At 37.2% G+C, this 27821-nt stretch overlaps 1 protein-coding gene and 1 long non-coding RNA gene across 2 annotated transcripts in view; both read left to right on the forward strand.

The window, feature by feature from the left end:
- The window catches only part of LOC132659866 (uncharacterized), a 995695-nt gene that overhangs the window by 302062 nt on the left and 665812 nt on the right, over positions 1-27821 (forward strand). The gene's annotated exons all lie outside the window — the stretch shown is intronic.
- LOC101103883 (olfactory receptor 7A17-like) lies at positions 11970-12971 on the forward strand. Its single transcript, XM_042251011.1, has one exon. The coding sequence runs from the start codon at positions 12000-12002 to the stop codon at positions 12969-12971; it is 972 nt and encodes a 323-aa protein (XP_042106945.1). The 5' UTR covers positions 11970-11999.

Raw genomic sequence — 27821 nt, forward strand, 5'->3', positions numbered from 1 at the left:
ATCCCTGGTTTGGGAAGATCCCCTGGTGAAGGGAAAGGCTACCCACTCCAGTATTTTGGCCTAGAGAATTCCATGGACTATATAGTTCATGGGATCACAAAGAGTCGGACATGACTGAATGACTTTCACTCACTCACATTCTGTCTGCTACCAAGCCTTCTTAATATATATTTTATTTCGGATGACTCAAGAGCTATTATATTTCAGTGATCTAATACATAATTTATCATGACCTATAAAGTGAATAATAAAAAAAATATCTTTCAAAGTTACATAAAGATCCTTGGTGGAGGAGATTGAAACTGCATATACCTGACTCTAACACAGGACTACTGTCTTGTTACTCAAACTGTGATCCACAGACCAAGACCTACACTTTCATCAATACCTAAGAACTTGTTTGAAAGGCAGTTCCTGTGTCTGCTAGAGACCCAATGAGACATACTTTGTATTTGAACCACAAACTTTGATGATTTGTATGCATAATGAGCTTATTGGAGCTCTGGTCTAGAATAGGTTTTCTTACTGTTGGCATTTGGGGCAGGAATATTACTTCTATTGGGTTCTGTCTTGTGGAATATAAATTAGTAGTATCTTTCTCAGTTCAGTTCAGTTCAGTTCAGTCACTCAGTCGTGTCCAACTCTTTGCGACCCCATGAATCATAGCATGCCAGGCCTTCCTGTCCATCACCAACTCCCGGAGATTACCCAAACTCATGTCCATTGAGTCGGTGACAGCATCCAACCATCTCATCCTCTATCATCCCCTTCTCCTCCTGCCCCCAATCTCTCCCAGCATCAGAGTCTTTTCCAATGCTTCACATCAGGTGGCCAAAGTACTGGAATTTCAGCTTCAGCATCAGTCCTTCCAGTGAACACCCAGGACTGATCTCCTTTAGGATGGACTGGTTGGATCTCCTTGCAGTCCAAGGGACTCAAGAGTCTTCTCCACACCACAGTTCAAAAGCATGAGTTCTTCGGCGCTCAGCTTTCTTCACAGTCCAACTCTCACGTCCATACGTGACTACTGGAAAAACCATATCCTTGACTAGACAGACCTTTGTTGGCAAAGTAATGTCTCTGCTTTTGAATATGCTATCTAGGTTGGTCATAACTTTTCTTCCAAGGAGTAAGCATCTTTTATTATTATTTTTTATGTGTTTTCTTTTTCTTTTTTTTTTAATTTAAGTTTATTTATTTTAATTGGAGGCTAATTACTTTACAATATTGTATTGGTTTTGCCAGTGTCTTTTATTTTATTTTTTTTTAGTTTTCTGAATGTTGAGTTTATTTTTTTTAATTTTAAAATCTTTAATTCTTACATGCGTTCCCAAACAAGAACCCCCCTCCCTCCTCCCTCCCCATAACATCTCTCTGGGTCATCCCCATGCACCAGCCCCAAGCATGCTGTATCCTGCGTCAGACATAGACTGGCGATTCAATTCTTACATGATAGTATACATGTTTCAATGCCATTCTCCCAAATCATCCCACCCTCTCCCTCTCCCTCTGAGTCCAAAAGTCCGTTATACACATCTGTGTCTTTTTTCCTGTCTTGCATACAGGGTCATCATTGCCATCTTTCTAAATTCCATATATATGTGTTAGTATACTGTATTGGTGTTTTTCTTTCTGGCTTACTTCACTCTGTATAATCGGCTCCAGTTTCATCCATCTCATCAGAACTGATTCAAATGAATTCTTTTTACAGCTGAGTAATACTCCATTGTGTATATGTACCACAGCTTTCCTATCCATTCATCTGCTGATGGACATCTAGGTTGTTTCCATGTCCTGGCTATTATAAACAGTGCTGTGATGAACATTGGGGTACATGTGTCTCTTTCAATTCTGGTTTCCTCAGTGTGTATGCCCAACAGTGGGATTGCTGGGTCATAAGGTAGTTCTATTTGCAATTTTTTAAGGAATCTCCACACTGTTCTCCATAGTGGCTGTACTAGTTTGCATTCCCACCAACAGTGTAGGAGGGTTCCCTTTTCTCCACACCCTCTCCAGCATTTATTGCTTGCAGATTTTTGGATCGCAGCCATTCTGACTGGTGTGAAGCGGTACCTCATTGTGGTTTTGATTTGCATTTCTCTAATAATGAGTGATGTTGAGCATCTTTTCATGTGTTTGTTAGCCATCCGTATGTCTTCCTTGGAGAAATGTCTATTTAGTTCTTTGGCCCATTTTTTGATTGGGTCGTTTATTTTTCTGGAATTGAGCTGCATATGTTGCTTGTATATTTTTGAGATTAGTTGTTTGTCAGTTGCTTCATTTGCTATTATTTTCTCCCATTCAGAAGGCTGTCTTTTCACCTTGCTTATATTTTCCTTTGTTGTGCAGAAGCTTTTAATTTTAATTAGATCCCATTTGTTTATTTTTGCTTTTATTTCCAGAATTCTGGGAGGTGGATCATAGAGGATCCTGCTGTGATTTATGTCTGAGAGTGTTTTGCCTATGTTCTCCTCTAGGAGTTTTATAGTTTCGATCTTACATTTAGATCTTTAATCAATTTTGAGTTTATTTTTGTGTGCGGTGTTAGAAAGTGATCTAGTTTCATTGTTTTACAAGTGGTTGACCAGTTTTCCCAGCACCACTTGTTAAAGAGATTGTCTTTACCCCATTGTATATTCTTGCCTCCTTTGTCAAAGATAAGGTGTCCATATGTGTGTGGATTTATCTCTGGGCTTTCTATTTTGTTCCATTGATCTATATTTCTGCCTTTGTGCCAGTACCATACTGTTTTGATGACTGTGGCTTTGTAGTAGAGCCTGAAGTCAGGCAACTTGATTCCTCCAGTTCCATTCTTCTTTCTCAAGATTGCTTTGGCAATTCGAGGTTTTTTGTATTTCCATACAAATCTTGAAATTATTTGTTCTAGTTCTGTGAAAAATATTGCTGGTAGCTTGATAGGGATTGCACTGAATTTGTAAATTGCTTTGGGTAGTATACTCATTTTCACTATATTGATTCTTCCGATCCATGAACATGGTATATTCCTCCATCTATTAGTGTCCTCTTTGATTTCTTTCATCAGTGTTTTATAGTTTTCTATATATAGGTCTTTAGTTTCTTTAGGTAGATATATTCCTAAGTATTTTATTCTTTTCGTTGCAATGGTGAATGGAATTGTTTCCTTAATTTCTTTTTCTACTTTCTCATTATTAGTGTATAGGAATGCAAGGGATTTCTGTGTGTTGATTTTATATCCTGCAACTTTACTGTATTCATTGATTAGCTCTAGTAATTTTCTGGTGGAGTCTTTAGGGTTTTCTATGTAGAGGATCATGTCATCTGCAAACAGTGAGAGTTTTACTTCTTCTTTTCCAATTTGGATTCCTTTTATTTCTTTTTCTGCTCTGATTGCTGTGGCCAAAACTTCCAGAACTATGTTGAATAGTAGCGGTGAAAGTGGGCACCCTTGTCTTTTTCCTGACTCTAGGGGAAATAAGGATCTCATTCAAATACGAAGGAGAAATCAAAAGCTTTACAGACAAGCAAAAGCTGAGAGAATTCAGCACCACCAAACCAGCTCTCCAACAAATGCTGAAGGATATTCTCTAGACAGGAAACACAAAAGGGTGTATAAACCCGAACCCAAAACAATAAAGTAAATGGTAACGGGATCATACTTATCAATAATTACCTTAAACGTAAATGGGTTGAACGCCCCAACCAAAAGACAAAGACTGGCCGAATGGATACAAAACAAGACCCCTCTATATGCTGCTTACAAGAGACCCACCTCAAAACTAGGGACACATGCAGACTGAAAGTGAAGGGCTGGAAAAAGATATTCCACGCAAATAGAGACCAAAAGAAAGCAGGAGTGGCAATACTCATATCCGATAAAATAGACTTTAAAACAAAGGCTGTGAAAAGAGACAAAGAAGGCCACTACATAATGATCAAAGGATCAATCCAAGAAGAAGATATAACAATTATAAATATATATGCACCCAATATAGGAGCACCGCAATAGGTAAGACAAATGCTAACAAGTATGAAAGGGGAAATCAACAATAACACAATAATAGTGGGAGACTTTAATACCCCACTCAAACCTATGGACAGATCAACTAAACAGAAAATTAACAAAGAAACACAAACTTTAAATGATACATTAGATCAGTTAGACCTAATTGATATCTATAGGACATTTCACCCCAAAACAATGAATTTCACCTTTTTTTTTTCAAGTGCTCATGGAACCTTCTCCAGGAAAGATCACATCCTGGGCCATAAATCTAAACTTGATAAATTCAAAAAAATTGAAGTCATTCCAAGCATCTTTTCTGACCATAATGCATTAAGATTAGATCTCAATTACAGGAGAAAAACTATTAAACATTCCAACATATGGAGGTTGAACAACACACTTCTGAATAACCAACAAATCACAGAAGAAATCAAAAAAGAAATCAGAATATGCATAGAAACTAATGAAAATGAAAACACAACAACCCAAAACCTGTGGGACACTATAAAAGCAGTGCTAAGAGGAAAGTTCATAGCAATACAGGCATACCTCAAGAAACAAGAAAAAAGCCAAATAAATAACCCAACTCTACAACTAAAGCAACTAGAAAAGGAAGAATTGGAGAACCCCAGAGTTAGTAGAGGGAAAGAAATCTTAAAAATTAGGGCAGAAATAAATGCAAAAGAAACAAAAGAGACCATAGCAAAAATCAACAAAGCCAAAAGCTGGTTCTTTGAAAGGATAAATAAAATTGACAAACCATTAGCCAGACTCATCAAGAAGCAAAGAGAGAAAAATCAAATCAATAAAATTAGAAATGAAAATGGAGAGATCACAACAGACAACACAGAAATACAAAGGATCATAAGAGACTACTATCAGCAGTTGTATGCCAATAAAATGGACAACGTGGAAGAAATGGACAAATTCTTAGAAAAGTACAATTTTCCAAAACTGAACCAGGAAGAAATAGAAAATCTTAACAGACCCATCACAAGCATGGAAATTGAAACGGTAATCAGAAATCTTCCAGCAAACAAAAGCCCAGGTCCAGACGGCTTCACAGCTGAATTCTACCAAAAATTTCGAGAAGAGCTAACACCTATCCTACTCAAACTCTCCCAGAAAATTGCAGAGGAAGGTAAACTTCCAAACTCATTCTATGAGGCCACCATCACCCTAATACCAAAGCCTGACAAAGATGTCACAAAAAAAGAAAACTACAGGCCAATATCACTGATGAACATAGATGCAAAAATCCTCAACAAAATTCTAGCAATCAGAATCCAACAACACATTAAAAAGATCATACACCATGACCAAGTGGGCTTTATCCCAGGGATGCAAGGATTCTTCAATATCTGCAAATCAATCAATGTAATTCACCACATTAACAAACTGAAAAATAAGAACCATATGATTATCTCAATAGATGCAGAGAAGGCCTTTGACAAAATTCAACATCCATTTATGATAAAAACTCTCCAGAAAGCAGGCATAGAAGGAACATACCTCAACATAATAAAAGCTATCTATGACAAACCCACAGCAAACATTATCCTCAATGGTGAAAAATTTCCAGTGTCTTTTAATTTCATGGCTGCAATCACCATCTGCAGTGATTTTGGAGCCCCCAAAATAAAGTCTGACACTGTTTCCCCATCTATTTCCCATGAAGTGATGGGACCAGATGCCATGATCTTCGTTTTCTGAATGCTGAGCTTTAAGCCAACTTTTTTGCTTTCCTCTTTCACTTTCATCAAGAGGCTCTTTAGTTCCTCTTCACTTTCTGCCATAAGGGTGGTGTCATCTGCTTATCTGAGGTTATTGATATTTCTCTCGGCAATCTTGATTCCAGCTTGTGTTTCTTCCAGCCCAGTGTTTCTCATGATGTACTCTGTGTAGAAGTTAAACAAGCAGGGTGACAATATACAGCCTGATGTACTCCTTTTCCTATTTGGAACGGGTCTGTTGTTCCATATCCAGTTCTAACTGTTGATTCCTGACCTGCATATAGGTTTCTCAAGAGGCAGGTCAGGTGGTCTGGTAGTCCCATCTCTTTCAGAATTTTCCACAGTTTATTGCATAACAATATCTATATATGTCTTTCATAGCTACAAATATTTTATACTGAGGACTCTTAAATGACAGCTATTAACTCCTGATATGAGTAGGGAATCCTTATTGGCATTATAAAAACTTTCAAGAAACCAAGGATTATAATATCCAAGTTTTATATTAAAGGAGAAAATTTATTCCCTTTTGAAGAAGGGAATAATCATATTCAGAGATTTCAGGTGTTGTGTTCCCAACAAAACCCAAAGCTTTGAAGGCCCTGTGGACCTAGCTGAGGCAAATTGTTCATGTTATATTATTGAGATAATTTGAACTCAGGGATGTGATGAGGTGTTGGGAGGCTTAGAGCTCTGGAAGTAAGAGAGGTAAAGTCAAAGGAGCTATAAAAACGGATTTCTTCACCTAACTTATAATGCAGTCTCCTAGGAACAGAGAGTCAGTAGGAAAAAAAAAAAAATTCTATCCAGACCAGTGTCTCTAAGGGAAATCATGTACTTAGAAGCTGAATTAACAAGAGGAAAACATGCCTAATGAACTGACACAGGAAGCTGTGAACATTTCCTCTGCTACAGTCCCTCAGCCTGTGCCTCTTTGATTCTGTAGGATGTGGTTATTTACTTTTGCAGTCCTACATCTGGCTGGGAGACTAATGCTTGGTTTTTATCCTTTCCTGTTTTCTTGTTTGAAGACAAAACTTTGATCTGCCTTGTCAATTAATTAGCGAGAAACTTTAACCTTCACAGAGAAATCATCCACCCAGAGTTCCCAAGCAGGTGAGTCTGAGAGCCCCACAGACACTGGAGGGGAGGATCAGAGAGGATGGAAGCCAGGAACACGTACCTGAGGACCAATCGGGCATAGCCCAGATGCAGAGATCTCTGTGGTTATTTGCTGTGTTTCATAATAATGCATTTATTTATGATGTAAAAAAAGTGACCATCATACTTGGAAACAAGGATGTCAGTTTTGACAATTAAATCTTCTAGAAGCCCAATAGAAGAGGAAATGGGAAACACAGGATATTACCTGTGGTGGGATGCACAGTGAAGTGACAGCATTTCTTTTTATTGTAAGATGGGGCATATTAGACTCTGTTTCTACATGCAGGAGAAAGATCTGTACCCCAGGACTGTTTGCAAAGACACCCTTGCAATAGTTGTGCAATAAACACACACATTACAGTATCTTCTCTCACGCTAGGTATTCACGTAAGGGGGAAAAAAAACACTCAGTTTCATAGGTGAAAAGATGTATGATAATGAGGTTAACTTTTTCTATTTAAAAATGTCTCTACAATTCTGCTTTATAAAGTGCGTCACTTATTTTTTATGTTTAATCGAATCCTTTGAAAGAAGAAATTGTTTTCCTTTCCTTTTCTTTCTTTCTTTTTTTTTTTAAAACAAAAACTGAATTTCAGGTCTTTGTATATATATACATAGATACATTTGTGAGGATGGTACGTTGTTGTTGTTGTTTGGTCGCCAAGTTGTGTCCAACTGTTTGCAACCCCATGAAATATAGCCCACCAGGCTCCTCTGTCCATGGGATTTCCCAGGTAAGAATACTGGAGTGGGTTGCCATGCCCTCCTCCAGGGGATCTTCCTGACCCAGGGATCTAACCCAGGTCTTCTGCATTGGCAGGTTCATATTTTACCACTGAGCCACCAGGGAAACCTGGGGATTGTATAAAAATTCATTTTTGGGGTCAAATTTTGGACCAATTTTTGTGTCAAATCTGTCAGTCAGTTTATGCTATAAAGTATTATGAACTATATATAGTCACCATGCTGTACAGTACACCCCATTTGTTGCTTTTTCATTGTCACTTTTCTTACTGAATGAATTCAGTTATCACTTTAATCTTCTTGATGGTTCAATCCTTGTAAACCAAAATGGAAAGTGAGAGTTCTGCAGCATCCTTAATGATATTAATAATAAATAGCACTTTATATATATTTACTTCTAGTTTCACAACTGTTATTTCTTATTGTTCCTTTTAGCCTTCTAGTTAAATCTATTTGCAAAAGTTGCATCAGCTCTGGACATAATTTTTTAATATACATTTATTTATTTTCATTGGAGGTTAATTACTTTACAATATTGTATTGGTTTTGCCATACATCAACATGAATCCACCACATGAATACACTTCTTTACCATATTAAACATTGCCTTCACATTCTGTAAGTGTATTTGAGTCCATCTATTTCAATATGAGATGAAATTACAGCTTTGGTACCGCTCTGTCTCCTCACTGTAAATGTCCTGTTATATTCTTTCATTTCCCTGTTTTGGCAATTTCAACTTGAATTAGAGACCAATGCTGGTATCATTAAATTCTTACTCTTTTATGTGTTTTTATTAGTTAGTGGTAGATTTTCATTCAATTTTTTACCTACAGTTGTTCAGGAAGCAATGTATTTTACCTTATTTTGCTTCATAATGTTAAGTATATTTATTATTCCATAAGTTTTTATTTATGGAATAAGTATTTTTGATTCCTTAATTTTTTAGTTTCCTTTAAAGATACCCTTCTAAAATATGCACTTATACATATTCACATACTTTTATACAAAGGTATAAATATAATCCTAAATACATCATTAAATTTTCTTTATGTTTTACTGATAAGTGGCCAGTCTGTTTAATGTTTTTCTACAATTTATCCACTTTTGTCTATTTCTCAGCAACAACTCAGGGACTTGCTTCTAAACAACTAGTAATAATGCTGGCTCATTATTTCAATGTCCATATAATATTCCATGGCTGTGTGGCTGTGTGATTCATACGTTCGATGGTCTGTATCATTATTTAGCAATAAGGACTATCATATCACTGCTACAAAATTATTTTGAGATTGTTAATTTAACATTGCACTTCTAAACCAAGGGTAACTATCCCTCAGGGGACGTTGAGCAATAACAGTAGACATTTTTTGCTGTCACACTGATGAAGGGCAGGTGGTGGGCAAGGATGCTTCTAAACATCCTACAATGTACAGGACAGACCCCACCACAGAGAAGGACCTGGCAGAGAATATCCAGTAGTGTGGAGACGGAGGAACCCTGAGTTAAAGAATATTTGTGTTTCTATTATCAATAGCTGTCTTAGGTGGTTTCCACAATGTTCTCCATTTCATATCTCCGCCAGTGAAATTAGAGAGTTTCCCTTATGTCTGTAATACTTGTTTAAAAGTTTCAACTTCAATCAACATTAAGTTTTTTCCCAGGCTGAAGGTTGTGAATTAGATATCCTCCTGTTTATTAAACTAGTACTCACTTTGAACAAAGATTTGTATATAAGTTATTTCTTATTATTAACATATATCTACATATACTTTATGCCTTCTTCTCAACAGTTAACTGCATTTCCAATGATTTTTTTAACAAAGTATTGTTCTGCAATTGATTTTGGGGTGGGTATTTTTGCCCATAAAATGTTTTAAATTTTTATATAGTTAAATTTGTGTTTCTTCTTACTTCTGATTTTCTCCCTTGATAATAATAGTTTTCTCACCTGTAAATTTTATGTATGGTTTTATATGATCATCTGAAATGGGCTGTTCACTTTTACACTGTCTTTTTAAAAAAGATGCATTGAATAGGAAATCACTTCATTTCCTTCCAGATAGATGGCCATTTATTCCGAATTTTATTCAACAATCCAGCCTTTTCCTATCAAATTGAAGTATAATCTTCCCATACACCAGTGTTCATATCTAAGGGGATCTAATTCATAATCATTCAACAAATATTGACAATACATAGGCTATTTGCTAGAAATTCCCAGATAGATTATATATTAGATTCTCTTGAGTCAAGGTCTTTTCTAAATTAGTTATTAATTCATTATTAATGATTGTTTCGATTGTTCTGTTACTGCTAAAAACTGAATGGAACATCAAAAATTGATTGAAATATAACGGTTTTGATGTTCCATTCAGTTTTGTTTAATGCATTTATATGAAATCACTCTTTTAACTGGTTTAACATTTTTGCCATTCTATTTCATAATCTATAATTTTCTTAATTGTGTTTTTAAAATAAATGCACATGTATTCAGGTACATATGGGAAAATAAAAAGTAAACAAGGGAGCTGAAATCAGTGATGCTTGGAATCTTGCATTATAGTGACACCATCACAGTATACTGGAATAAAACAGTGTCCTTAGGCTTAAATCATGTCAAGAAATTTATCCATAAGAAGAGAATGAATTTTCATGACCTCATGGACTCACAGAATATGGTCTGGAGAAGCCCTTGCATGCTGTCCAAAGATCAGAACTAGAATTAGGATGTCCCCAGTGGATTTATGAAAAAAATTAAAAACATTACGCCCAAGAATAACAAATAAAATATATCTCATAAGAAAATAGAGACAAGGGCACTTTCCTGGCTATCCAGTGGTTAGGACTTTGCCTTCCAGTGCACGGGCTGTGGGTTCGATCCCTGGTTTGGAAGCTAAGATCCCACATGTCTCACAGCTAAAGATCTAGAACATAAAACAGGCATAATATTGGAGCATTTTCAATAAAGACCAAAAATGGTCCACATCAAAAACAACAAAAAAAGAAAAAACAGAGACAGGGCAAATTGGTATGGTTTTTTACACCCTAAAGATATCATAGCTTCTGTCTTTGGAAAAGAGGTATTTTTCTTTCTGATCTTTCCTGGTTATCAAGGGATATAGCTGAAGTTAAAATGTTGCCAAACCGAGAACACCACATTGTCTTAGGGGCTGTTTGAGCTTGTTATATCTTTCCCCTTCATTTTATCTCTCTTTCTCCCATGCTGTTTATACTTATTTAAATATAGGGCAGAAAGTCATTGTAGCTAAAAGGAATCCCAACTGTATTATTTGCTCAGTAGCTTGTGAACTGGAATTTCTAGGTACTATTTAAACATCCTTTAGGAGAAAGATAATCTGATCTGACAAGCTTGAGGTGTCACCACCCGTGGCTTAAGGAAGGTGGTGCTGGGTGAGAAATTCATGAAGTAACACATCCCAGGAGGCTACGGTGTGTGTGTATACTTGTGCCTTGTGGAGTGAGAGCAGTTGTTAAAGCAAAGGCACCTGCACTCACATACTAAGGTGACGTGATAGGGTGACAGAAGCCAAAAGTCCATCAAAGATGGTACTAAGATGATCTGATATAATTTACAGGACTCCTTTGCAAGTAATTCCATAAAGTTCTGGGAACAACATGGAAGGAGGGATTCTCTATGGACTGAAGGTTCAGCTATAGCAGGGAAGCCACCTTGTTCCTCAGCATCCTTGACACCATCTCTAATCACTCCCCCTCTTGATTATCCCTCTACCCCACTGGCTTTCTCGTTTGCCTTTGAACATGTGGAACCAGCATCTTCCTCAGGTCCTTTGCAGTGACAAACACACTGTAAGACACACACTTCTCCTGGTATCTCACTAGGTACTTCTCTCTCTTCCTTGACATCTCTTCAAATAACCCTTTGTTTGCAGCCCTTGCAACTTGGTATAAAATAATGCCACCTACTATTCTCTCCTTTATACATGTTTTTGTTTTCTTCTGTCACCTTCTACCATATTCTATATTTATTTGAATATCGTCTTTCACCACCCTTGGATTGTGAGAGATTTTTTTTTAAGTGTCTCTATTTATCCCCTATATGTACTTGAAACATGTTGACTGTCAGCATAATGTTTCTCAAAGGCATAAAAGACTTTCTCATTACAACTGTAAATACATGAACTCCTTGGAAATATGCTGAGAGTGAGACAAAAGTGTCTAATTAGAGGTGAAATGGAATATACCTTCAAGGAGAATTTATCTATATACAACTCATTAACATCAATTTCTTGCCAGCAAAATAGAAATTACAGAAGTTCAGCTACTTGAGTTATACCTGTTTGAAAATTATTCATGTTATTTTCTCTTTTCCTAGTACTCACTTCTATCGCATGGAATCAGGGAACAAGACACAAATTTCAGAATTTCTCCTTCTGGGACTTTCAGAGGAGCCAGCATTGCAGCCCCTTATATTTGGGCTTTTCCTCTTCATGTACCTGATCACTGTGATTGGAAACCTGCTCATCATCCTGGCCACCATCTCAGACCCCCACCTCCACACACCGATGTACTTCTTCCTCTCCAACCTGTCCTTTGTAGATGTCTGTTTTATGTCCACCACCATCCCAAAGATGCTGTGGAACATCCAGACACAGAGCAAAGTCATCACCTATGAAGGCTGCATCATCCAGGTGTATTTTTACTTACTCTTTGCAGCATTAGATGATTTTCTCCTCACCGTGATGGCCTATGACCGGTATGTGGCCATCTGTCAACCCCTGCACTACACAGTCATCATGAACCCTCGGCTCTGCGGACTGTTGGTGCTGCTGTCCTGGATCGTGAGTGCCCTCTTTCCCCTGTTACACAGCCTAACAGTGTTGCAACTGTCCTTCTGCTCAGACTTGGAAATACACCACTTTTTCTGTGAAATCACATGGCTGATCAGACTGGCCTGTTCTGACCCTTTTCTCAATAACATGATGGTGTATTTTGGATCTGTAATTCTCGGGGGTGTTCCCCTGGCTGGCATCCTTTACTCTTACTCTAAGATAGTGTCCTCTATCTGTGAAATCTCATCAGCTCAGGGACAGTATAAAGCATTCTCCACCTGTGCATCTCACCTCTCTGTTGTCTCCTTATTTTACTGTTCAGCCTTAGGAGTGTATCTTAGCTTCACTGCTACCCACAGCTCACACACAAGTGCTATAGTATCGGTGATGTACACTGTGGCCACACCCATGCTGAACCCCTTCATCTACAGTCTGAGAAACAAAGACATAAAGAAGGCTCTGAAAAGATTCTTTGGGATGGGAATGTTTGTAAAAGGGCCATTTGCCCTTGGGCTGAAAAACTGCCCATGATAGCAGGGTCAAAGCCTCATATGGGGATATGTGATTCTTTGATTAGACTATGATAATAGCAATTGCTTCTTCAGTTTATAGCCTGGTATTTCCATTTCTTTGATTTCAGCTTCTCTATATGATTTTAAAAGTATCCTTTCTTAACTTTTCTGTTCCCTATCATCTAAGATTTTTCTCTTGTTATTTTTCTACTCTTTCAAATTGATTCAAAACCATGTGTGAAACGTGTAAATTCCCATTTATCTCATGATGCTTCACACATTTCTTAAGAATAAATTCTTCTGAAATTATATACTTTATACTGAGTAATTTTTCTTTCTTTTTGCTAAAAGAATAATCATGAATTGTGCTACTTCTGTGGGAAAAAAAACTAACTTGGAAACCAAACCAATTACACAATTTCATAGGAGAGTAAAATGTGGAACTACAGTTTATCATGCCTTAGTTCTTCATACCTTGGAGCATCACTACCATAATTGCTTTTTTTGAAAATGTAGATGTTAACAGATAGTGTATTTCATAAATGGTCATCTGATTTTATGCCTTCACAGGGTACAATTCTTTATTTAACCTAGTGTCTACATTCTCTATAGGAGTTACTGGTAAAGCTGATCATCAAATGCATGTCTCTAATTGACATCTATGTGAAACAGAAATTTCAATAAAGACTTTGACATAATAAGACCTAGAGTCAGAGAGACATTAAGTATGATGCAGCAAAAATTTGTGTCAGATTATATCTTTGCAAATTAGTTTTTCATGATGTCCATTTACTTACTGATGTATGTAATTTAGTATGTGTGTAAAGGGGTTTATTGTTGGGGTGAAAGAGTTTTTGGTATAATTATATCTTTCTGCTTGCAAACTTCCATTGTTGCCTACAAATAAATGGCTCCTTCCATTGCTCTAGATGAAATATTTCCCCCATTCCATTTCTGTTATAATCAGTGAAAGAGTGAATGTATAATATAAATATCATATTTATATGATATACACAATATATATATAATATTATAATATATATATCCAAATTATGGCCCATTAGGCGTTAAATTCTCTTCTAGTCTTGTGATAAATGGGCTTCCCTGATAGCTCATTTGGTAAAGAATCTGCCCACAATGCAGGAGACCCCAATTTGATTCCTGGGTCGGGAAGATCCACTGGAGAAGGAACAGGCTACCCACTCCAGTATTCTTGGGCTTCCTTTTTGTCTCAGCTGGTAAAAAATCCACCGGCAATGTGGGAAGGTTCCCTGGAGAAGGCAAAGGCTACCACTCCAGCATTCTGGTCTGGAGAATTCCATGGACTGTAAAGTCCATGGTGTCACAAAGAGTCAGACTGAGCGACTTCCATGTTTTCACTTTCCTGTGATAAACTTATATGTTTCTCACACATAGGCATATCCTTTCAACCTTTCTTGCTTACCTACAAGGAAAACTAAGTGGAATCCCTTTTTAATAAAATTGTATGACATAAACTTGAATAATAGAGAAGTCATGAATGCTATTCAGATATCATAACAATTGCCTAGAAATAAAGCAACACGTTATGATAATTCTCTCAGTTCTGTTCACTTGGATTAGTGTATATCAGTTAGCTGTTGTTATATAACAAGTCATCCTAAAAGTAAATGATTTAGTATAATGAATTTTTTATGTAATAAGTTTCTATGATGGGGAGTTGACCTGAGTTATGATTGTTTCCACATGGATCTACTGTCAGCTGTCAGACTCTATTTTGTGTTTTAAAGTCTCCTCCACGATGGTGTGTTCAGCTGTAGTGGTCTTCTGTCTTGAACAACTTTGTGCCAGTTCTTCCCTTTATGTAAGTAGAACAGTCTTTAATTTATTGAGGATGGTGACTGCATGAGAGTTGGACCGTAATGAAGGCTGAGCGTCAAAGAATTGATGCTTTCCAATTGTTGTGTTGGAGAAAACTCCTGAGAGTCCCTTGGTCTGCAAGGAAATCAAACCAGTCAATCCTACAGGAAATCACCCCTGAATATTCATTGGAAGAACTGATGCTGAAGCTGAAGTGACAATATGTTGGCCACCTGATGTGAAGAACTGATTCATTGGAAAAGACCCTGAAGCTGGGAAAGTTTGAAGGTAAAAGGAGAAGGAGGTGGCAGAGGATGAGATGGTTAGATTGCATCATTGACTCAAAGGACATGAATCTGAGCTAGCTCTGGGAGATGGTGAAGGACAGAGAAGCCTGTCATGTTACAGTCCACTGGGTTGCGAAGAGTCGGACTTAACTTAGAGATTGAACAATAGTCTTTTAGTTTATAAGAAAAAAAAACACCCTTGTCTTTCTCAAATGTTAATTGCTGTATTTGAATTTCACTGTTCCTAAATCCATATATGCCACTTTGCTTTCTTCCCAGTTAGAGGAACTGTCTCTCACCAGTTTTATGTGATTAATATACTACCCTTGGAAAAGACCCTGATGCTGGGAAACATTGAAGGCAGGAGGAGAAGGGGATGACAGGGTGAAATGGTTGGATGGCATCACTGACTCAATAAACATGAGTTTGAGTTAACTCTGGGAGTTGGTCATGGACAGGGAGGTCTGGCATGCTATAGTCCATGGGGTCGCAAAGAGTCAGACATGACTGAGCAACTGAACTGAATTGAACTGAACTGAAAATACTACCTTTAACAATGCACAACCAGAAAATTTTAATTCTTTTTTTTTCCCCCAGAGTTGACACATTATGTCATTTTATTTATTTTAATATAAATTTATTTATTTTAATTGGAGGCTAATTACTTTACAATATTGTATTGGTTTTGTCATACATTGACATGAATCCACAATGGGTGTACATGTGTTCCCCATCTTGAAACCCCCTCCCACCTCTCTCCCCATACCATCTCTCTGGCTCATCCCAGTGCACCAGCCCTGAGCATCCTATATCATGCATAGAACCTGGACTGGTGATTCATTTCACATATGAAAATATACATGTTTCAATGCCATTCTCCCAAATCATCCCATCCTCGCCCTCTCCCACAGAGTCCAGAAGACTGTTCTATACATCTGTGTCTCTTTTGCTGTCTTGCATACATGGTTATCATTACCATCTTTCTAAATTCCGTATATAAAATATATATGCATTATTATACTGTATTGGTTTTTTTTTTTTTTTTTGGCTTCCTTTACTCTGTATAATAGGCTCCCGTTTCATTCACCTCATTATAACTTATTCAAATGTATTCTTTTTAATGGCTGAGTAATATTCCATTGTGTATATGTATCACAGCTTTCTTATCCATTCGTCTGCTGAAGGACATCTAGGTTTAATTCTCAACTAATTCACTAGAGTGCAATTAAATATAATAAACTACACATTTTTAAAATGTACAATTTTATAAGTTTCAGAAACCAATATACATGGTTCCATTCGTATAATTTTAAAAGGTCTACAATAAATTTTAATTTATTTGTAATGTTATTGTTAGTAACGAAATTGCCCTAAGCCTCAGTTTTATCTTTCAGAAGGAAATGTGAGATGATAAATCCTAACTTTTACTTGGAGGTTGTAATGAATGCATAAAATGTATGTAAATACTTTGCTGAGTCCCCAAACATTGTTCAGGTTTAGGAATATGTATATGTGTCTGCATCTGTATACACTTTCTCTGAAATAAATACACATGCACACATAGATTTAAATGCATGGCTTCATTTGTAATTCCATCCATTGTGCTGAAAGAAAACACGAGAGAAAGTTGGAAGGATAGAAGTAAAAAAATGAATGCTTGAATGAACATAAATTAGAAAAAATGTAGAAACGTTAATACACAGATGATCCACATTTACATTTAGACAAAGTGAAATTCTCTGTACCAGCTCAGTTCAGTTCAGTTCAGTTCATTTCAGTCACTCAGTCGTGTCCGACTCTTTGCGAACCCATGGATCACAGCACGCCAGGCCTCCCTGTCCATCACCAACTCCGGGGGCAAAATCTCTCCAGAATAACTAACCCTTTCTCCTATTAAAGATCAGAGTGTAACATAAAATGATGTTATATAAGGGAAGTTCATTGATTGACTCCAAAGGGTTAAACTCAGTTCCTAGAAGCAGTATGTGTGCTGTTCTGTGTGCTAAGTCACTTAAGTCTTGTCCGACTCTTTTGTGACCCCATGGACTGTAGCCTGCCAGGCTCCTCTGACCATGGGATTCTCCAGGAAAGAATACTGGAGTGTGCCTTCTCCAGGGGATCTTCCTGATCCAGGGATCCTACCTATGTCTCTTATATTTCCTGCATTGGCAGGTGTGTTGTTTAATTTCTGCTGTAAGTAGGAAATCAATTTAGGCTTTGCAAAACTTGCTTGTGACCAAGGATTATAATACCCAAGTTTTATGTTAAAGGAGCAAAGTTATCCCCTGTTTTGAAAAGGGTAATGGTCATAATTCAGAGACTTCTTGGGTTGTGTTCCCACAACAGATCAAAGCATTGAAGACCCAAAGGACCTAGTCAAGACCAATTGTCAGTATTATACTTTTGAGAAAAGTTGAACTCAGGCATGTGACGAGGTGTCGGGAGCCTTAGAGCTTTGGAAGTAGGAGAGGTAAAGGTAAACGAGTGAGGAAACTGAATTTACCTAACTTATAATGGAGTCTCTTAGGAACAGAGAATCAGAAGAAAAAAATGCATTCTGTCCAGACCAGTGTCACCAGGGGCAATAGCGAACTTAAAGTGTGGGGTAACAAAGGGAAAACATGTCTAATGAGCTGACATGGGAGATATAAATATCTCCGCTGCTGCAGTCCCTCAGCCTGTTCCTCTTTGGTTGGACAGTATGTGTTCATTGCTTTTGTGGTCCTACATCTGGATGGAAGACCAATGCTTGATTGTCTTAGCTGTCCTGTACAGAGACAGGACATGAGTCTGCATCACCAGCTGCTTATGGGGGAACTTTGACTTTCACAGGGAAATTTCCCAGACAAGGTGAGACAAACCTCCCAAACAGGTGAGTCTGAGAGCTCCACAGACACTGCAGAAGAGGATCAGAAGGATGGAAACCAGGAATATACCTGAGATCACTTGAGGACCAATCTAGCATAGCCCTGAGGCAGAGGTCGCCATGGTTGCTTGCTGGGTTTCCTGAAGATGCATTTATTTATGATGCTGAAAAGGAACAGTGAACTCGAAAATGATATCGTCAGTGTTGACAATTAAGTCACGCTAGTGGAAGCCCAACAGAAGAACAAATAGGAGGGATAAACTGCATCCAGTAAAATTGGAACATGAACCCAAGGTTCTTGTTAATTAACAGGAGTAGACAAATAGGGTATTAATTGTAGAGGGGCAGTCAGTGAGGTGAAGGCGTTTCATTTTATTGTAAGATGGGGCATATTAGACTGTGCCTCCACATAGAGGACAAAGATCTAAACTGAGGACTGTTTGCAAATACACACTTTCAATAGCTGTGTAGGAAACACACACATTACAGTATCTTCTCTTGTTTTTGTGTTCACTTAAGAGAAAAAACCTTAGTTATATAAGTGTGAGGATGTATGCTAGTTAGGTTTACTTTGCAACTATTTTATTATCTGTGAGGCTAAATAGATCTATGGATTTGTTAGCCATGCAGTGTTTCTCTATTAAAAAAAGTCTCTATAACTATTTTGTTTTATACAGTGGTATCAGGTGTTATTCCTTTTTTAAATTGCATTTTTTGATAGGAAGGATTATTTTTTAACAAAACCCTTAAATTTGTGATTTAGCTCTTTTATATATGCATAGATGTATTTGTGGGATTGTATAAGAATTGTTAAATTTTGTTGGTCAAGTCTGCCAACATTCTCTCCATTGCTTTCCCAAAAGAATTTGGGTATAACTGACCTTTGACAATATATGCATTACAGGTGCACAGCATAATGGTCCAATATTTGTTTATATTGCTAAATGATCACCACAGTAAATCTCCTTAACATGTCACCACACATAGTTACAATTTATTTCTTGTGAGGAGAGTTTTTAGGATATACTGTCTCTTAGCAACTGACAATTATTCTAAAAAATGTGTTATGAACTATAGTCGCCATGCTGCATAGTACATACCGCTCATTGCTCTTTATTGTTATTTTTCTTACCGTAATATTTTACTTGTCACTTTAATATTCTTAAAGTGTTAACTCTTGATGTAAGCCAGAAAGGAAAGTGGGGCTTCTTTAGCACCTTTAGTGCTGATAAATAACTTCTTATACATATTTACTTCTATTAAGAGTTTCTCATCTGTTTTTGTTTTTATTCCTTTTGGCCTTCTGATTAAATCTTTTCCCAAAAGTTGCATCATCTCTGACCATAATTCTTTACTATTTGACTTACATTCTATAGCCATATTTGAATTCCTCTCTCTACATATAAGATAAAATTATAACTTAGATACTGCTCCTTCCTCACATTGTAAATGTTCTTTTGTTATATTGCTTCACTTCCAAATCTTTGGGAATTTGATCTTGAATTAGTGATTCATGTTAATATTGCTAATTTTTTACTCTTTTGTGTATTTTTATCAGTTAGTTGTAGGTTTTCATTCAATTTTATTTTTCAAATTATTATCGTGGTGCTAGCGGTAAAGAACCTGTCTGCCAAGCAGGAGAATTAAGAGATGCAGTTTTGATCTTGGGGTTGGGAAGATACCCTGGAGGAGGGCATGACAACACACTCTAGGCTTCTTGCCTGGAGAATCCCATGGACAGATGGAGGCTACTGGCAGGCTACGGTCTATAGGGTTGCATGGAGTCGGACACGACTGAAGTGATTTAGCACATAGCACATTGCCCAGGAAACAGTACCCTTAACATAATTGCACTCTCACCAATATATTCTGTTGCATAAGTTCTTAGGTTTTGAAAAATCTCTTTCTAAAATGTGTTCTTATACATACTTTTACACAAATGCATCAATATAATCCTGAATACATCATAAATGGTTTTTATATTTTAGTGGCAAATCGTCATTATGTTTAATGTTTTCTACAGTTTGTCCCTCTTTTGTTTCTTTCTCAATAATACCTCAGGGACTTGCTTCCAATCAACCAGTATAATGGTGGTTCATTATTTTACTATCTGTATAATATCACATGGTGTGGCTCACACATTTGGTGGTCTATAACATTATTTATCAATAAGTGACTATTATATCACTGCTGCAAAAATATTTTGAGATTCTTAAGTTAATACAGCATCTCTCCACTAAGGGTGTCCCCCACGGTCCTTTAAGAAATATTCGTAGACAGTATTTGCTGTCACACTGATGAATGGTAAGTGGTGGGTAATGATGTTTCTAAACATCCTGCAATTTACAGGACAGACTCCACCCCAGGGAAGGATCCAGCAGAGAATGTCCAATAGTGCAGAGACAGAAGAATCCAGATTTTAAAACTATCCGTGTTTCTGATATCAGTAGAAATGAAGTTCCAATGTAGCTTTTTATATATTTGTCTAAAGCGGACTGCTTAATTTTACACTGGGGTCTGTAGTCCCTTTTAAAAAGATGTGTCAGATAAGGAACTACTTAATTTCCACCTAGAGAGATGGCCATTTATTCCAGCTTTTATTCAACAATCCTGCCTTTTCCAACCAAACTGAATACAACTGTCCCATAGGATAGTGTTCATATCTAAAGGGACCTAATTCCTAATCATTCAAAACATTATAACAAAGCATCTGCTATTTGCCAGAAATTTCTGGGTCATTGTATGTTATGTTCTCTTGAGTTGAGGTCTTTTCTAAATTAATTATTAATTCATGTCATAAATGTTTTATTACTCCTATTAATTCCCTGGTGGCTCAGACACTACAGCGTCTGCCTACAATACAGGAGACTCAGATTCGATCCCCTCCTGGGTCGGGAAGATGCCCTGGAGAAGGAAATGGCAACCCACTCCAGTATTCTTGCCTGGAAAATCCCATGGATGAAGGAGCCTTGTAGGCTATAAACCACGGGGTCGCAAAGAGTCAGACATGACTGAGCAACTTCGCTTTCACCCCTAGTGTATGTCAAGTTTCAGTCAGCTTTTGCTGTTCCATTCAGTTTTCTTTTCTTTTTTTTTTTTTTTGGACATGTTGAAAAATGGTACCAATGAACCTATTTGCAGGGCAGGAATAGAGCTGTAGATATAGAGTGTAGACTTGTGGAGACAGTAGGAGAAGGGGAGAATAGGACAAATTGAGAGAGTAGCATTGACATACATGAACTACCATATGTTAAATAGCTAGTAGTACTTATATATATATATGTACATATATATGTACACACACACACACTTAGAGCTGACTCACATTGTTGTACAGCAGAAACTAACACAACATTATAAGTTAATTATCCTCCACATTAAAAAATATAAAAGAAGGGAATCAAGATAGAGAAACAGCAAAGAACATGATTTAAAAATGCTGTCACTTTCTATTCAACATGTCTTGGGAAGAGAAAATTGTCCTGTCATGCTGATGGTTATAAGGGTGTACCGAATGTTACTTACAAAGAACATGTTACATTTCTCTGTCAAACAACTGGAACAGCAAATGAAAAATTTAGAGAACACAAATGGTTTGGTATTGTTTCTCTTAATTGTTGAAAATTCTATCATAGCGCTGCCATCACTGGTCTTACTGTACTTTTATTTTATTTATTTATTTATTTTTGTAGTTGGTGGTTTTTCTTTTTTCTTTTTTTTTTAATTTTAAAATCTTTAATTCTTACAGGCATTCCCAAACATGAACCCCCCTCCCACCTCCCTCCCCATTACATCTCTGTGGGTCATCCCCATGCACCAGCCCCAAGCATGCTGTATCCTGCGTCAGACATAGACTGGCGATTCCATTCTTACATGATAGTATACATGTTACAATGCCATTCTCCCAAATCATCCCACCCTCTCCCTCTGAGTCCAAAAGTCCGTTATACACATCTGTGTCTTTTTTCCTGTCTTGCATACAGGGTCGTCATTGCCATCTTTCTAAAGTCCATATATATGTGTTAGTATACTGTATTGGTGTTTTTCTTTCTGGCTTACTTCACTCTGTATAATCGGCTCCAGTTTCATCCATCTCATCAGAAATGATTCAAATGAATTCTTTTTTACGGCTGAGTAATACTCCATTGTGTATGTGTACCACAGCTTTCTTATCCATTCATCTGCTGATGGACATCTAGGTTGTTACCATGTCCTGGCTATTATAAACAGTGCTGCGATGAACATTGGGGTACATGTGTCTCTTTCAATTCTGGTTTCCTCGGTGTGTATGCCCAGCAGGGGGATTGCTGGCTCATAAGGTAGTTCTATTTGCAATTTTTTAAGAAATCTCCACACTGTTCTCCATAGTGGCTGTACTAGTTTGCATTCCCACCAACAGTGTAGGAGGGTTCCCTTTTCTCCACACCCTCTCCAGCATTTATTGCTTGTAGATTTTTGGATCGCAGCCATTCTGACTGGTGTGAAGTGGTACCTCATTGTAGTTTTGATTTGCATTTCTCTAATAATGAGTGATGTTGAGCATCTTTTCATGTGTTTGTTAGCCATCTGTATGTCTTCTTTGGAGAAATGTCTATTTAGTTCTTTGGCCCATTTTTTGATTGGGTCGTTTATTTTTCTGGAATTGAGCTGCATAAGTTGCTTGTATATTTTTGAGATTAGTTGTTTGTCAGTTGCTTCATTTGCTATTATTTTCTCCCATTCAGAAGGCTGTCTTTTCACCTTGCATATATTTTCCTTTGTTGTGCAGAAGCTTTTAATTTTAATTAGATCCCATTTGTTTATTTTTGCTTTTATTTCCAGAATTCTGGGAGCTGGATCATAGAGGATCCTGCTATGATTTATGTCTGAGAGTGTTTTGCCTATGTTCTCCCCTAGGAGTTTTATAGTTTCTGGTCTTACATTTAGATCTTTAATCCATTTTGAGTTTATTTTTGTGTAGGGTGTTAGAAAGTGATCTAGTTTCATTCTTTTACAAGTGGTTGACCAGTTTTCCCAGCACCACTTGTTAAAGAGATTGTCTTTACTCCATTGTATATTCTTGCCTCCTTTGTCAAAGATAAGGTGTCCATATGTGTGTGGATTTATCTCTGGGCTTTCTATTTTGTTCCATTGATCTATATTTCTGCCTTTGTGCCAGTACCATACTGTTTTGATGACTGTGGCTTTGTAGTAGAGCCTGAAGTCAGGCAACTTGATTCCTCCAGTTCCATTCTTCTTTCTCAAGATTGCTTTGGCAATTCGAGGTTTTTTGTATTTCCATACAAATCTTGAAATTATTTGTTCTAGTTCTGTGAAAAATATGGCTGGTAGCTTGATAGGGATTGCACTGAATTTGTAAATTGCTTTGGGTAGTATACTCATTTTCACTATATTGATTCTTCCGATCCATGAACATGGTATATTCCTCCATCTATTAGTGTCCTCTTTGATTTCTTTCATCAGTGTTTTATAGTTTTCTATATATAGGTCTTTAGTTTCTTTAGGTAGATATATTCCTAAGTATTTTATTCTTTTCATTGCAATGGTGAATGGAATTGTTTCCTTAATTTCTTTTTCTACTTTCTCATTATTCGTGTATAGCAATGCAAGGGATTTCTGTGTGTTGATTTTATATCCTGCAACTTTACTATATTCATTGATGAGCTCTAGTAATTTTCTGGTGGAGTCTTTAGGGTTTTCCATGTAGAGGATCATGTCATCTGCAAACAGTGAGAGTTTTACTTCTTCTTTTCCAATTTGGATTCCTTTTATTTCTTTTTCTGCTCTGATTGCTGTGGCCAAAACTTCCAGAACTATGTTGAATAGTAGCAGTGAAAGTGGACACCCTTGTCTTGTTCCTGACTTTAGGGGAAATGCTTTCAATTTTTCACCATTGAAGATAATGTTTGCTGTGGGTTTGTCATAGATAGCTTTTATTATGTTGAGGTATGTTCCTTCTATGCCTGCTTTCTGGAGAGTTTTTATCATAAATGGATGTTGAATTTTGTCAAAGGCCTTCTCTGCATCTTTTGAGATAATCATATGGTTTTTATTTTTCAATTTGTTAATGTGGTGAATTACATTGATTGATTTGTGGATATTGAAGAATCCTTGCATCCCTGGGATAAAGCCCACTTGGTCATGGTGTATGATCTTTTTAATGTGTTGTTGGATTCTGATTGCTAGAATTTTGTTGAGGATTTTTGCATCTATGTTCATCAGTGATATTGGCCTGTAGTTTTCTTTTTTTGTGCCATCTTTGTCAGGTTTTGGTATTAGGGTGATGGTGGCCTCATAGAATGAGTTTGGAAGTTGACCTTCCTCTGCAATTTTCTGGAAGAGTTCGAGGAGGATAGGTGTTAGCTCTTCTCGAAATTTTTGGTAGAATTCAGCTGTGAAGCCGTCTGGAGCTGGGCTTTTGTTTGCTGGAAGATTTCTGATTACAGTTTCAATTTCCGTGCTTGTGATGGGTCTGTTAAGATTTTCTATTTCTTCCTGGTTCAGTTTTGGAAAATTGTACTTTTCTAAGAATTTGTCCATTTCTTCCACGTTGTCCATTTTATTGGCATACAACTGCTGATAGTAGTCTCTTATGATCCTTTGTATTTCTGTGTTGTCTGTTGTGATCTCTCCATTTTCATTTCTAATTTTATTGATTTGATTTTTCTCTCTTTGCTTCTTGATGAGTCTGGCTAATGGTTTGTCAATTTTATTTATCCTTTCAAAGAACCAGCTTTTGGCTTTGTTGATTTTTGCTATGGTCTCTTTTGTTTCTCTTGCATTTATTTCTGACCTAATTTTTAAGATTTCTTTCCTTCTACTAACTCTGGGGTTCTCCAATTCTTCCTTTTCTAGTTGCTTTAGGTGTAGAGTTAGGTTATTTATTTGGCTTTTTTCTTGTTTCTTGAGGTATGCCTGTATTGCTATGAACTTTCCTCTTAGCACTGCTTTTATAGTGTCCCACAGGTTTTGGGTGGTTGTGTTTTCATTTTCATTAGTTTCTATGCATATTTTGATTTCTTTTTGATTTCTTCTGTGATTTGTTGGTTATTCAGAAGTGTGTTGTTCAACCTCCATATGTTGGAATTTTTAATAGTTTTTCTCCTGTAATTGAGATCTAATCTTAATGCATTATGGTCAGAAAAGATGCTCGGAATGATTTTGATTTTTTTTGAATTTATCAAGTTTAGATTTATGGCCCAGGATGTGATCTATCCTGGAGAAGGTTCCATGAGCACTTGAAAAAAAAAGGTGAAATTCATTGTTTTGGGGTGAAATGTCCTGTAGATATCAATTAGGTCTAACTGATCTAATGTATCATTTAAAGTTTGTGTTTCTTTGTTAATTTTCTGTTTAGTTGATCTGTCCATAGGTTTGAGTGGGGTATTAAAGTCTCCCACTATTATTGTGTTATTGTTGATTTCCCCTTTCATACTTGTTAGCATTTGTCTTACATATTGTGGTGCTCCTATATTGGGTGCATATATATTTATAATTGTTATATCTTCTTCTTGGATTGATCCTTTGATCATTATGCAGTGGCCTTCTTTGTCTCTTTTCACAGCCTTTGTTTTAAAGTCTATTTTATCGGATATGAGTATTGCCACTCCTGCTTTCTTTTGGTCTCTATTTGGGTGGTATATCTTTTTTCAGCCCTTCACTTTCAGTGTGTATGTGTCCCTAGTTTTGAGGTGGGTCTCTTGTAAGCAGCATATAGAGGGGTCTTGTTTTTGTATCCATTCGGCCAGTCTTTGTCTTTTGGTTGGGGCATTCAACCCATTTACGTTTAAGGTAATTATTGATAAGTATGATCCTGTTACCATTTACTTTATTTTTTGGGTTCGGGTTTATACACCCTTTTCGTGTTTCCTGTCTAGAGAATATCCTTTAGAATTTGTTGGAGAGCTGGTTTGGTGGTGCTGAATTCTCTCAGCTTTTGCTTGTCTGTAAAGCTTTGATTTCTCCTTCGTATTTGAATGAGATCCTTGCTGGGTACAGTAACCTGGGCTGTAGGTTATTGTCTTTCATCACTTTAAGTATGTCTTGCCATTCCCTCCTGGCCTGAAGAGTTTCTATTGAAAGATCAGCTGTTATCCTTATGGGAATCCCCTTGTGTGTTATTTGTTGTTTTTTCCCTTGCTGCTTTTAATATTTGTTTTTTGTGTTTGATCTTTGTTAATTTGATTAATATGTGTCTTGGGGTGTTTTGCCTTGTGTTTATTCTATTTGGAACTCTCTGTGTTTCTTGGACTTGGGTGATTATTTCCTTCCCCACTTTAGGGAAGTTTTCAACTATTATCTCCTCAAGGATTTTCTCATGATCTTTCTTTCTGTCTTCTTCTTCTGGGACTCCTATAATTCGAATGTTGGAGCGTTTCATATTGTCCTGGAGGTCTCTGAGATTGTCCTCGTTTCTTTTAATTCGTTTTTCCTGTTTCCTCTCTGATTCATTTATTTCTACCATTCTATCTTCTATTTCACTAATCCTATCTTCTGCCTCCGTTATTCTACTATTTGTTGCCTCCAGAGTGTTTCTGATCTCATTTGTTGCGTTATTCATTATATTTTGACTCTTTTTTATTTCTTCTAGGTCCTTGTTAAACCTTTCTTGCATCTTCTCAATCCTTGTCTCTAGGCTATTTATCTGTGATTCCATTTTGATTTCAAGATTTTGGATCATTTTCACTATCAATATTTGGAATTCCTTCTCCGGTAGATTCCCTACTTCTTCCTCTTTTGTTTGGTTTGGTGAGCAACTCTCCTGTTCCTTTACCTGCTGAGTATTCCTCTGTCTCTTCATCTTGGTTATATTGCTGCGTTTGGGGTGGCCTTTTTATATTCTGGTAATTTGTGGAGTTCTCTTTATTATGGAGCTTCCTCACTGTGGGTGGGGTTGTATCAGTGGCTTGTCTAGGTTTCCTGGTTAGGGAGGCTTGTGTTGGAGTTCTGGTGGGTGGAGCTGGGTTTCTTCTCTCTGGAGTGCAGTGGAGTGACCAGTAATGGGTTATGAGACATCAAAGGTTTTGGAATAATTTTGAGCTGCCTGTATATTGAAGCTCAGGGGAGTATTCCTGTGTTGCTGGAGAATTTGCTTGGTATGTCTTGTTTTGGAACTTGTTGGCCCTTGGGTGGAGCTTGGTTTCGGTGTAGTTATGAAGGCCTTTGATGAGCTCCTATTGCTTAATGTTCCCTGAATTCAAGAGTTCTCTAATGTTTTCAGGCTTTGGATTTAAGCCTCCTGCTTCTGGTTTTCAGTTTTATTTTTACAGTAGCCTCTAGACTTCTCCATCTATACCGCACTGATGATAAAACATCTAGGTTAAAGATGACAAGTTTCTCCACATTGAGGGACACTCAGAGAGGTTCACTGAGTTACAAGGAGAAGAGAAGATGGAGTGGGTAGTTAGAGGTAATTGGAATGAGATGCGGTGAGATCAAAAGAGGAGAGAGCAAGCTAGCCAGTAGTCACTTCCTTATGTGCATTCCATAGTCTGGACCACTCAGAGGTATTTATGGAGTTATACAGGGAAGAGGAGAGGGAGGAAGTAGACAGAGGTGGTCAGGAGGATAAGAGAGAGGAATGAGAAGGAGAGAGACAAATCCTGCCAGTAACCAGCTCCTTGGGTGTTCTCCACAGTCTGGAACACACAGGGATTCACAGAGTTGGATAGAGAAGAGATGGGGGAGAAAAGAGACAGAGGCCACCTGGTGGAGAAAAAGGAGAGTCCAAAGGAGGAGAGAGTGGTCAAGCCAGAAATCTCACTCTCAGGTAAACTTGGGTAGTGAAGTTTGGGTTTTTAAATGTACAAAATTGACAACAAAAACCTAGGAGCAAAGATTAAAAATCTAGAGTAGAGGTTGGATTTTCAAAGATACA

This window comes from Ovis aries, chromosome 5 (genome assembly GCF_016772045.2).
Source record: "Ovis aries strain OAR_USU_Benz2616 breed Rambouillet chromosome 5, ARS-UI_Ramb_v3.0, whole genome shotgun sequence".
NCBI lineage: Eukaryota > Metazoa > Chordata > Mammalia > Artiodactyla > Bovidae > Ovis > Ovis aries.